Source organism: Heterodontus francisci, chromosome 20 (assembly GCF_036365525.1).
Source record: "Heterodontus francisci isolate sHetFra1 chromosome 20, sHetFra1.hap1, whole genome shotgun sequence".
Classification (NCBI taxonomy): domain Eukaryota; kingdom Metazoa; phylum Chordata; class Chondrichthyes; order Heterodontiformes; family Heterodontidae; genus Heterodontus; species Heterodontus francisci.
Genome location: NC_090390.1, coordinates 79277817 through 79291607, shown reverse-complemented (window position 1 = coordinate 79291607; position 13791 = coordinate 79277817). Strand labels below are relative to the sequence as shown.

General features: G+C 40.6%; 1 protein-coding gene across 2 annotated transcripts in view; it reads left to right on the top strand.

Annotated features, from left to right (window-relative positions):
* The window catches only part of got1 (glutamic-oxaloacetic transaminase 1, soluble), a 94651-nt gene that overhangs the window by 62627 nt on the left and 18233 nt on the right, over window positions 1–13791 (top strand). For both annotated transcript variants that reach the window (XM_068053089.1, XM_068053088.1), the window contains exon 8: window positions 1946–2088. In XM_068053089.1, the coding sequence (XP_067909190.1) occupies window positions 1946–2088 (143 nt within the window). The remainder of the gene's footprint in view (window positions 1–1945; window positions 2089–13791) is intronic.

The window sequence follows — 13791 nt, the reverse complement described above, 5'->3', positions numbered from 1 at the left end:
ATTCCTTTGTTCACCTTTATAATGGAAGCTATCTGTACACCTGTCATGCTGTACTTGCACCCACCCATCAGTGGGTGATATAGTGGTGCATCATTTGTAATTCCCAGCTTCTCAACCTGAATTGCAGAGAACTGAAACCAATTAATTCTACTTCTCTGCATCCCAAATTGAGTCAGAGTCATTTATGGCACAGAAGAGGGCCATTCAGCTCATCAAGTCCATGTTGGCTTTCCACAGAGCTATGCAGTCAGTCCCACTCCCCAGCTCGATCCCCATAACTATGTATTCATTTTGCAATTTAACTACAAATAATTAAAGCAAAGGATTATATAACAAGAAGGACTCAATTTATGACTTCAAAACAGTGACTGCATTACATTTGCATGCTCTTGTCCAATTAGCCCCGATCTTCGAACTCTACTGCAGCTGAAGACTGCAGTTGATTTTGACTCCACTACAAGGCCATAGGAGATTGACTAGTATAAAATGAATCTTTAACATCACAGCCTTTAATAACCAACAACTTCCTTTTAAATAGCGCCGTTTAATGTAGTAAAACATCCCAAGGGGCTTCGCATGCATTATCAAACAAAATTTGACACCAAGCCATGTAAGAAGATATTAGGACAGGTGGCCAAAAGCTTGATCAAAGAGGTAGGTTTTAAGGAGCCTCTTAAAGTAACAGTGAAAGGTAGAGTGGCAGAGCTGTTTAGAGAGGGAATTGTAGTGCTTGGATCCTGGGCAACCGAAGGCTGTCATGGTTGAAAGATGAAAAATTGGGCGTGCACGAGGCCAGAATTGGAATGTTTACAGTGCATACCATGAGCATGGTGCTCAACCTGGGAAGAACTTGCCCCTTCTAAGCTGCATGCCAATAAGCTCTATGATTAGTTCTTTTGCATAATATCTGATCTTTCATCTGTGGGAAGGATCTAGCTGTGCCGTTTTGTACTCCCCGATTGAGAGCAAGTTTGACCTTTTAAAGATAGTGCGAAAGTCGAGGCACAAGGGTGGTTAGACCTATCCACACCGGCACCAATTTTTCTCCCCCTCCTATTATGATGTGTGCTGTATTGCACGGAGCCCTTGTGTTTTTAATTGTGATGCCTTACATACTGCATTCTGATTAGCATTTATCAGTGCCAGTGCAACAGCTTTGCTTAATTTCTTCTACAGCAATGCAGATTTCTACCAGGTGTTTCTTTAATATATCATCCTCTACTCATTTATGGTTGTATATTTGTGCCATACTTTATTTTTCATTTTGTTATTATCTCTGATTTCCTGCCAGGTCCTTTGTATTAATATTAAAATGACCCTCTGAGGCATATCCTGTAATACATTCTTGACTTAATTGTCATTACTTTGCGTACTGTCGTTATTTTCCTGTCCTTGCTCCACCACTGCACATACAGGAGCTTCCTGACTTCAAAACTGTTGTTTTCCTAGCTTCATTATTGCTGCAAATGTTGTGCATGCCACAGGTACATTAGCAACGTTGGGGAGACTAGTAGTGCTTGGATCCTGTTACCAAGCTTGTTACCAGCTTTGGAGATTGTGAAATGATCTTTCTTACAGGTACGTACCACCTGGTGCAGAATTCATGTTAACACTAACTGATGCAGTTCACTGGAAGTGCACCAGCTGGACGTGTTTGTTTCAGCTTGTTCATTAATAGTTTGAAATTTCCTCCAAAAACAAAGGCTCTAACAGTTGCATCAAGAAAGGAGCAACTAACAATCCAGTGGAGCAGAGGCCTTCTAACCCAGGAAAACCAAGGTCAATTCTAGCACTTCTATCTGCCCCTGTTGAAATCGGCCCAGTCTGCTCAGCATAGATCCGAGATCAAACCTGGAACTTTCTGAGCTCATTATCACACTAGGCAGCACAGTTGCCCACTGATCCACTGTAGTGTACTAATTTTTAATATTTTTACCCCCTCTAGGAAGGGTAACGTAAAGACCATGGCTGACCGTGTCTTGCAGATGAGAGCACAGCTGAAGGAGAAGCTGCAGAAACTGGGGACGCCTGGCACGTGGGACCACATCACCCAGCAGATTGGAATGTTCAGCTTCACAGGACTTGACTGTATGTATATAGATTAATGGAAACCTGCCTGTCCTGTTGCCTGATCAGGGAGGGTCCCGAGGTCATAGACACTGTTAGTCATTGAAAATGTGTCTGCGTTTGTTTTTCTTTTGTGAAGTTGTAGGAATTAATAGACAGCACTTGTCAAGGATTCAGCTCAGCAGAGTTTAAATGCGCTGGTAATTGTACTGCAGCTTAAGTGAAAATAAGGAAGAAGTTTAAAATGGGAGGATAAAACTAACAGGCAGAGTAATGACCAACTTTGAATTTGCTAACACACGCGGGTCAAGAATGGCATGAATACTAAAGAAGACAAAAGCAGAACTGCGTTGCCCAATCCTTACACAATGTCCTTCTGTGTCCTCAGTTTCAGACAGTTTAATATGTAGGTTTATCCATCGGGGTGCATTGAGGAGACCAAACTAATTTCACAGCTGTAAATAGGCAGTAAAGTGTATGTTTCTGATGAAAGGTCACAGACCTGAAACGTTAACGCTGCTTCTCTCTCAACAGATGCTGTCTGACCTGCTGAGTATTTCTAGCACTTTTCTGTTTTTATTTCAGATTTCCAGTATCTGCAGTATTTTACTTTTGTTAAAGGAGATGTCATTGTGTCAACTATTTTGATTATCTCAAATATCTGGTCTAGAATCATGCAACTTTGTTGATCTACAGTAGCAAAGAATACATATTTCTTGTGGAGTTGCTACTTTTTGGAGAAATCTACAACCTTCTCAACGCACATGTATAAAATTCCAATTTTTAAGGCATTTTCCAAAAAAAGCACGTGGTTTGATCTACTGAATGTATTGGTTACATTATGACTCTCAAATGTTTGAGTGAGGTAGAAATATTTGGCTCTGTACATGGAGTCTTCATTTGACTTAGTTAAGTCTTCCATGGACTGACCCAGCTACTGGTGATGACACATTTGTATTTGATATAAACCCAACCTTATGTTTCGAGCAGATAATGTCGATTATGCAGGCAAGACCAGAACTAGGAGCCATAAATAAATACAAGATCGTCACTAATAAATCTAATAGGGAATTCAGGAAGTTCAGAATTTAGAAGGTTAAAGGGTGATTTGATAGAAGTTTTCAAAATATTGAGAGGAATTGATATAGTAGAAAGGGAGAAACTATTTGCACTGATTAGGGATCTAGGACTGGGGGCATGGTCTAAAAATTAGAGCCAGACCTTTCAGGACTGAAATTAGGAAATGCTTCTATCCAGAAAGGGTGGTAAAGTTTGGAACTGTTTTCCACAAATAGCTATTGATGCTAGGTCAATTGTTAACTTTAAATCTCAGATTGATAGATTTTTGTTAACCAAAGGTATTAAGGGATATGGGGCAAATGTGGGTACATGGAGTTAGGTCACAGATCAGCCATGATCTCATTGAATGACCTCCTCTTGTTCCTGTGTTCTGATGAGAGTGGTTAGAATGTAGAATTTGCTGAAAAATGCATTTAAGGGAACATAGATAAACATGAAGGTGCCAGGAATAGAAGGCTATGTTGATGGGGTTAGATAAAGGGTCGGGAGGAGGCTCGCATGGACCTGGTGGGCCACTTCAGTGCTGTGAATACTTTATAATATTTTTGAATAAACTAAGTGAAGGTCGAAGCCCGTGGTGCAGGACACCACCAGTGTTGAAAACAATAGATGAGACTTACCCAGGAATTAATTAGGCAATGCCAAGCTTCTGAATTTCAGAAATAATTCAACAATCTCCAACATTCAACATTGTAACTTTAGTCCTGCCCAAAGCAGTCACCAGAGTCACAAGCAAGTACGATCTAGATCAATACTGACCTCGTGCTTATCATTTTGCGAGGTCTCTTTTCTCGGACCACCAACTCCCACCACCCTTTAAGAAATCAAAGTGTAGTATTGTCAGTCAAATGAGCTACAGCCTGGAAAATGGCATACAGGGGAAGGCTCAACCAGAAGAAAATAGAACATGGCGTTTGGCTTGGCTCAAAAGATAGTGTAGTGTAAGGGTTTGAAAGGGTAAATATTGAGGGAATATAAAGAACACTTCCAACCATAATGATGGAAGAGATCATGTGGGAGGGACTCAGATACATCATAGCTGTTGAAGGGGTCACAGGCTAGTGTGGAGTGTACATAGTTAGAATGTGATAAAGTTTAATTACTACAGACCAAGAATATCTTTGGCTGTACTAATATGGTGGCAACATACAGAACCAACATATAACATGGTGAACATTGGTGGGATGTGATCAACAGAGGGTCTTACACGCAGAAGAAAAAATTTGAAACAGCTACCATCCTTCAGCCTGAAGAGAAAATTTAAAGCAACTAGTCGAAAAGATAAAATAAACTACAGCCCCTAAGAGGCTGAGAGAAGCTCCACAGAATGGAAGCATAGCTGCCTGCAAATCAGTTGATCAGATGAGCCATAGTGCCGACAGTCGAGGAATCACAGTAAAATAAAAAAGCCTTTGAAGACCTTAAAGTAATTTTCTGAAGGCATCAAGCTAGGGAAAAAAAATGGGGAAAACCCAATCCATCAATGGGGCTGAACACAAGAGCGAAGAGAGGGAAACCCCCCGAAAAGCATGCGAACTGCTGAAAAGTACGGCAAACCCCTTAACATAGCAGGGAGACTCCATTAACACAGCCAAGCTGGAAGAAGAAAAGTAAATAACCTTTAGCTCTCAAAGAAAGTGGAAAATCCTAGAACAGGCTTTTAAAACAGCAGGGAACTCTGAAACAGCTGTGTCAACTCCATTAGGCAAGCTGAATAAACAAAGTAACCTGCTCAAGCAAAGGGGAAAAACTCTAAAACAGCCTATGAAAAATAATAGGGGACGCTTGAAAGCGCCTGCTATGCGCCATTAAAGCAAGCTAGCCGGAAAAAAAATAGTTTCTTAAAGGGAAGCACTTTTTAAAAAAAATAAATAAATAAAATCTACAAAATAAAGCAGCATGGATTAAAAATCCGGAATGCTGGAGAGTTTCAAAAGTCAAGAGGGACACAATCAGATTCAAAACTGTATTATAGAGGAAAAGTTCTGTCAGATATAGAATAGCTTCTAAGTTAGACATCAAGTCAGAAGCCGAGCAAGTGAATGCGTTATATTAAATTGATATCATAGCTGATGTTTCGATAATGTCTTGCTATCATATCATCTGCCAAATTTGACGAAGTTTTAAAAGCATGTGAATCCTACTTCAACTTGTGTAATAATAAGATTTTAGAATGAGCAAAATTCAACCAAAGCGTCCAGAAATCGGGCGAAACATCGATCCTTTTATCAATGATCTTTACAGACTTGCAAAGGGATGTGAATATGGAGACCTTAAAGATGAATTGATAAGAAATCGTATTGTTGTGGGTGTTGCGGATGATTCCATATCAGACATTTTACAGTCTAAAGAAGACCTCACCCTGGACAAATCTATTCAGTTAGTGAGGCAAGCTGAGGATAGGAAGAACAACAGATCTATCCTGCGAGGTGAAGAAAGACCTTGGTTCAGGAAACCTCTTGCAATAGTTTAGTTCCTTCACCAGAGGGCTAAAAAAGAGGCTCTAGGAAAAAAGATACACGGTGATGGTGGTGGTGGGTGCAGAGGGAAACAAAAGACGCTAGTAAACCCTGCTAGTGATGTGATGCCAAAAGTACCCAAAGTGCGAACAATGTCCTGTTAATAGAGCAGAATGCTTTTATTGTAGAAAAATAGGGTATTTCAGTAAGATGTGCCAAAATAAAATCTCGACTACCTCCAGCTGTAAAGGAAAAGCACTTAAGAACAGAGAGGTTAGCAAAGTTAAACAACCTCCTGCTGCAGACCAATCAAAACATTTTCTTGGCAAGATCAGTGATCCGAATCAAGCATTTTGGTCAGCAGACATATTTGTCAACAGACATATCACTAATTTCAAACTCAATACTGGAGCAAGTGTAACATTCTTATCAGACAAAGAGCCGTGCCTTTTCACACCCTTTCTGCAACCAATGGAAACTGTTACATGGCCCAGGAGGGGTTGAACCTGAAGTAAAGGGCAAGTTGCAAGCAGCAGTTCAGTACAAGGAAAAGCAGATATTAGAAACACTGTCAGAAGAAATCAGGAGATCTCACTCTTACGTAGAAGAGCTTGTATTGACCTTCATCTTCTAGAGAAAGAATGCAGAAGTCATTTTCAAGAGGAATTCCTGAAATTGTTCACCAGTCCAGGGAGACTGAAGACCGAATATAGTATTACTTTGCAAAAAGATGCAAAACCACCTTGTCTCTTCACACCTAGGTAGATTCCCATTAATGAAGAAAGTCCAACATCAACTAGACGACCTGACCAGGATGGGAGTCATTTCTCCAGTTACTGAGCCTAAAAATTGGTTTCAGGCATGGTTTCAGTTCCTGAACCAAACGGTGTTCTTCGCATTTGTGTAGACTTAACTTAATAAGGCTGTGGCATGAGAAGCCCATCCAATATCCTCATTGGACGAAAGTTTGGCAAAGTTATCCAGAAGCACTGTCTTCACAAAGCTTGGCGTGAATAGTGGCTTTTGGCAAGTTCCATTAGACAAGACGTCAAGGTAATTGATGACCTTCAATACTGTCTTTGGAAGATTTTGTTTTAACTGTCTTCCATTTGGTATCACTGGAAATATTCCAGAGAACTATGCTGAATATTCTACAGGGCCTTGGAGGTGTAATATGCCATATGGACGACATCCTAATTCACGCGAGTCCATTGAAGAATGTAGCCTAAGGGTTAGAGCGGTTTTGAATTATCTGCAGGACGAAGGCGTAACACTCAATGCGAAGTGCGAGTTTTCAAAAATGTCCATTAGTTTTTTAGGACATTGTCAGTAGTAGCTGTACAATGGCAAACCTGCAAAAGACGAGAGCCATTAGTGAATTTCCACTTTCTTCTACTGTCCATGATCTTTTGAGAGGCATCTTGACAGTTTAAGAGGCATCTTGACAAATACATGAATAGGATGGGAATAGAGGGATACGGTCCCCGGAAGTGCAGAAGGTTTTAGTTTAGATAGGCATCAAGATCGGCGCAGGCTTGGAGGGCCGAATGGCTTGTTCCTGTGCTGTACTGTTCTTTGTTCTTATCTCTACCAGTTCCTTGGTATGATCAGTCAGTAGGCAAAATTCCAACCTAATTTAGCCCAAGTTATCAAACTTTTGCAATAACTGCTGAGGAAAGCTCAAGCATGGTGTTCGGATGCACATCAGAAACAACCATTCCAACGGATCAAGGAGGTGCTGATTTCGCGGAATGTTTTGGACCATTATAACCCTTCACCTACAACTACAATCATAGCTAACATCTCATCCACAGGGATGGGGGCAGTCCTTTTTTTCAAGAACAGCCCGATGGAAGTTGGAGGCCTGTTTATTCGTCACAAGCACTATCTGACACTGAGGTGAGATAGAGAAGGAAGCTCTCGCAGTCACTTGGGCTTGTGAGAAGCTTTCAAACTACATTGTCTTAAAGGTTACCATTGAGACAGATCCACAAACCCCTAGTTTCCTTACTCAACTAAATGGAGCTCGCTAGAATGCCACCAGGCGTCCTGAGATTTCGGTTGAAGCTCATGCGCTTCACCTACAAAGCCGTATACGTACAGAGCAAGCAACAAATGACAGCAGGTGCACTGTTTTAGCGATGGTCGACCATCCTACTCAACAGGATGTTAACTTAATTAACAAAATTGAGTCATTTTCGCAAGTTACTGCATCACAATGGCCAGCAAGTTCAAATAGACTGCCAAAAATTCATCAGGTGCAGTTGCAAGATGAAGAATGCATCTATGTCTGCCAGAATTGCGAGCAAGTTGGCCACAAGAGAGTCCCTAGGGTCAGAAGATGAAAATCTTCTTCAAATACAGAAGGCACTTTACCATGGTGGATGATTTATTGGTATATGACGAAAGACTGGTGATTCCTCACTCAGTCGCCCAGAGTAGATATCTTGAAGAAAATACACCAAGGTCATATGGGCATATCTAAATGTTGAGCACAGGCTCTGGCATCTGTGTGGTGGCCAAGAATCTTGAAGGATATCGAAGAACTTATTTTGAATTGTGATGTATGTGCAGTTCACAGAATCAGAGAGAACCTAATTCCCAACTAGACCGTGGGAACGGTTGGCGATGGATTTATTCTTCTTTGGAAGATCCTATCTGATTGCAGTCGATTACTTCTCGAGATGGATCAAAGTTAAACTGATGAACACAACAACAAGAAGCAGTCATCAGAGTTTTACAAGTTTTTGCAACACATGGTGTACCTGATCAGATAGTATCCGATAATGGACCACAGTTTGCAAACGATGACTTCATGCATTTTGCGAAAAAAAGTGGATTTATTTATCTGACAAATTCTTCTAGGTATCCACAATCTAATGAAGAAACTGAGTGAACAGTCAGAACTATTAAAGCTATGTTGAAGAAAAATCAAGATTTCCAATTAGCATTTCTGACGTATTAAACATTATGCGGATTAACACCATCCGCACTCTTAATGGGAGGAAAACTCCGAACGCAACTTCCAAGAAATTACTTCCAGGGTTACAAAGCAAGGATTACCAGAGAGTACAAGATAAAGAAAAGTCTTATAGAAAGAAACAAGCCTATAATTAATTATAACAGGAGATACCATACCAGAAACCAACCAAAGTTGTCAGAAGGGCAAAAGGTATGGGTACGAGACCAAAGTACAGAAGAAGTAATTCTCCACGACGGGGGGAATTAACAGTGATCTTACTGACTAAGAATTCAAGGTACTGTAAGAAGAAATAGAAGGAATCTTATTTCTTTACAGCAAAGACATCAATCGGTCATGCAATAAAATGAATCAGGTGTTGAACTGGAAATTCAGAAAGCACTGAATACTACAGGCTGCTGTGAAGGCTGTCCAAGTCAGGACATAAGCGATCAGAGAAAGACTACCAATCTTCCACATCTGATAAGATCAGGGAGATTTGTGAAGCCTCCTGACCAATTGAATCTGTGAAGTCGGAAACGTGGGGGGAGATGGGGTAGTATGTACATTTTTAAAAGTGTATGTAAATATATATTTGGATAAAGACTTTGGGAGATGTCTACATTACTTTAGAGACTATGGTTATGACTGAGGTAGGAGGACTGCACTGCTAATTCAGTACCACTTCTCCACAAGGATCTGAAAGGATTAATCATGAGGGAATGTAAAGAATACATCCTACCATGGTGATGTAAGATATCATGTGGGAGAGACTCAAACAGATACAATGTGGCTGTTAAAGGAGTCTCGCAGGCTAGAGTGGAATGTACATAGTTATTATGCAATAAAGATTAATGTTTAATTACTACATACCAAGAATCTCTGGCTATACTTAAACAGTGGCAGCATACAGAACCAACATATAACAGGTAGCACTCTCGCTTCTGAGTTAGAGGTTGTGAATTCAAGTCCCAGAACAACAACTTGGCTTTATATAACACCTTTAATATAGCAAAATGTCCCAAGGAGTGTAATCAGACAAAATTGTCATCGAGCCAAAGAAAAAGACATTCGGAGGTGAAAGAGGCTGGTTTTTAAGGTTCAGAAGAGCACAAAATCTAGCTTGATGCTCCAGTGTAGTAGTGAGGGAGAGCAGCACTGTTGGATGTAAGGTGTTTCAGATGAGGCATTATCTCAAGTGGACATAAAAGATTCCAAGATACTATTTTGAAGAAGAACATTGAAGTTTTCCCCAGTGTTCTTCTAGCCAGTGTTTATACCTCAACCAACATCACTAAAACAGATGATCTGGTCTTTTTCACACAGCTGTTTGTAGGACCTTGCTGTGTGCAAATTGACTGCCGTGTTTTCTACATTACTTTAGAGACTATGGTTATGACTGAGGTAGGAGGACTGCACTGCTAATTCAGTACCACTTCTCCACAGGTCACAACATATATTTAAAGTTTCCCATTTACAGATACAGTCGATCATATACTTTTTTTTTAATCCCAGAATAAACGCACCAACCAGGTTTCTTTGATAAACTGATAATTTTATTGTTTATTAATCAAGTCTTAACCAATAATGAAGTAAAACATACACACAAGTTGAAATATTAAAGCTCCTGATTTATCCTAGTCTCGCTCGCTCTCGCACTCTCGTTCATTCTCTCTCACACACACACTATATATATATATATATATATATATATATATATATATATACACACACACACAAAACCAGGGAAATGAAAGGGATATCTGTTTAAAGCACAGGTGAAAAAAGGGGGCGGAAAACACTTAGGCTGAAAAGAAGATATGGAAAGATGTCCTTTGTTTTGGTTTGGCGTCCCAAGTGCATATAGCCCGCCGTCACTAGCATTTCCTAGTACAGGCGATATTGAAGATCAGTTTGGGTAAGTTTTCCAAGCAATACAGCTACAGAGGATCCAAATAGGTCTTGCAGCAGGATTGCAGCAACAAGGTCTTAGTCCCCACATATTCGATATGCAAGGATTTCTTCAAATACTGGAGGAAATGGGAATCTGACACATTGGAAATACGCTGTTTCTTTTCAAGGAGAGAGTTGAGCTGATCTTCAACTAACTGTTGCAACAGTTCAAACTGAAACTAAAATCATCCAGAAGTCTGGTCCCCTGACATCTATAAATCTTAGCTCATCACTTCTTTGTAGACATCACCCCAAGTCAAAAACAACCCCTACTGGGTGATTATTCATAGACAGGTGCCTTCCAGTAAGACTTTTTTTACTAGCCAAATCCTGGACCTTCTGGTAACTTCTTTTATAAAAAAAAAAACCCCACAAAGTTCAGCCATCTCCAAGATTCCAGATGAATCAGTGTCCATAATTCAAAAAAGTCCTTAACACATACAAGATTGCTTATTTTTTTGTAAAGTAACGCTATACTTCCAAACTATTTTGTTGCTTGTAAAGTGCTTTGGGACATCCTGAGCTCATGAAAGTGCTTACTTCAGCCTATATTTTTACTTTCAAATTTGCAACTTTATAATTGGGTTTTTCTTTTGGACACCTTAAAAAAAAAAACCTTCTAGACTTTTCATGGTACCAAATATTGAAAATTTAACTCTGGGAATTAGTGAGGAGCAGCGCTCCTAGGTCTGCTTAGGGAGTTTGCTGTAGGCGGGTTGTAAAGGAAGCGGCACCGGCATCGTCCAGTATGTGGTGCTTGAGATCGCAGTGAGTGCCAAGTGCCTGCTTTAGTTTAGACTCTGCGATCTTCAGCTGTTCCCAATTCATGTGACAGATATGGAGAGCAATCCATTCTTCTTTAATGCACCTGGCAAATAGCTTGGAAATTTTTGCAGATTTTCATTGCAACATTTATTGCCGGCAGCTGCAGTGTTTGCACAAACCATTACAAAATGTGCCCAGGGTCGTCTCTGTTTATTGTCAGTCTAATTGTGTTGAAAGCTCTGGGCAGCCAAAAGAGTTCCTACAAAGACCTTCCATAATGTTGTTGCCAAAGCATCTGTCTTGCAGGAGTCTCTGAGCAACTGAGCTCTCTCTAGATATTTCGCCCAAAGCATGCAAAATTTCACAATCTCAAAGTTGTTACAGCACAGAAGGAGGAGGCCATTTGGCCTGTCATGTCTGCACTGGCTCTCCAAAGAGCAATTTACCTAGTGCCACTCTCTAGCCTTTTTTCTGTAGCCCTGCACATTCTTTTTCAGATAACAATCCAATTCCCTCTTTGAATGCCTTGATTGAACCTGCCTCCACCACACACTCAGGCACTGCATTCCAGATCCTAACCACTTGCTACCTGAAAAAGTTTTTCCTCATGTCGCCATTGTTTCTTTTGCCAATTACCTTAAATCTGTGTCCTCTTATTCTCGCTCCCTCCACCGATGGGAACAGTTTTTCCCTATCTGCCCTGTCCAGACCCCTCATAATTTTGAAAATCTTTATCAAATCTCCTCTCGACCTTTTCTCCGAAGCAAACAGTCGCAATTTCCCCAATCTATCTACATAACTAGTTCCAGGAATGAGGAACTTAATTCTCCTGAACCTTTTCTGCACTCTCTCTTTTTCTCAACAAAATCTTTCTATCGCCTAGAATAGCTCTTACAGGGCATTTTCAATTTTACTCTGTTTCAGGAGTTGCCACATTGGGGTGGGGTAGGTGAAATTTCTTTGAGACTTATCATCCGGGCTCTGATCATTGTGGGTGAGTACATATGGTAATTTGTTCATGGACACACTTCACCATGTTCCTACCCCTTCCCTTGTGGTAAATAGGAAGTGCATCAGTGAAGCTAAAGCAGAGATGATACTTGTTGAAATGTCTAAACTTGTGCCAATGGGCTTCACTGCAGCTACTAGCGTCACTCAGAAATCATCCAGGTCATAACCAAGTCTAAGGACTTGAAGGGGAGATGGTAATGTCACTGGACTAGTAATCTAGAGGCCCAGGCTCATGTCCTGGAAACACTGGTTCAAATCCCACCATGGCAGCTGGTGGAATTTAAATTCAGTTAATGAATAAAAATCTGGAATTGAAAACTAGTAACAGTAATAGTGCCATGAAATTATCATTGATTGTTGTAAAAACCCTTCTGGTTCCCTAATGTCCTTTGGGGAAGGAAATCTCCTGCCCTTGCCTGGTGTGGCCTACATGGGACTACAGACCAAAGGCAATGTGGTTGACTCATAACTGCCCTCTGAAATAGCCTAGCAAGCCACTCAGTTCAAGGGCAATTAGGGATTAGCAACGATGCCTACATTTCATGAAAGAATTTTTTAAAATGTCTTAAGTTCCTGATCCCCTTGTGACCTGGATGATATCTGAGCATCTCTAGTGATGCAAATTATGTTTTTTTTTCATTCGTTCGTGGGATGTGGGTGTCGCTGGCTAGGACAACATTTATTGCCCATCCCCAATTGCCCTTGAGAAGGTGGTGGTGAGCTGCCTTCTTGAACCTGTCGTCTTTGGAGTGTAGGTACACCAATAGCACTGTTGGGAAGGAAGTTCCAGGATCTTGACCCAGCGACAGTGAAGGAACGGTGCTATAGTTCCAAGTCGGGATGGTTTGTGCCTTGGAAGTGAACGTGCAGGTGGTGGCATTCTCATGCATCTGCTGCCCTTGTCCTTTTAGGTGGTAGAGGTAACAGGCTTTGAAGGTGCTGTCGAAGGAGCCGTGGTGAGTTGCTGCAGTGCACTAGTGTTTTAAACTTAAATAAGGGCAACTATGTGGGCATGACAGCTGAGCTAGCTGAGGTGAACTGGGTTACTAGGCTAGGAGATAGATCAAGAAAGAAGCAGTGGCAGACATTTAAGGGGATATTTCAGAATACTCAGAATAAATATATTCCTATTATAAAGAAAACTTCTAAGGGGAGGACCCACAATCCGTGGTTAACTAAAGAAGTTAAACTAAGCATCAAAATTAAGGAAAAAGCATATAAGTGTGCAAAGATGAGTGGCAGATCAGATGATTGGTCAGAATATCAAGAACGGCAGAGAATGACTAAAAGGTTAATCAGCAGAAAAAAATTAGAATATGAGAGTAAGCTAGCTAGAAATGTAAAAATGGATAGCAAGAGTTTCTACAGGTATTTAAAAAGGAAAAGAGTAAGTAAAGTGAGTGTTGGTCCTCTATAGAGTGAGAATGGGGAGTTCATAGTAGATAATAAGGAAATGGCGGATGAAATGAACAAATATTTTGCTTCTGTCTTCACTAG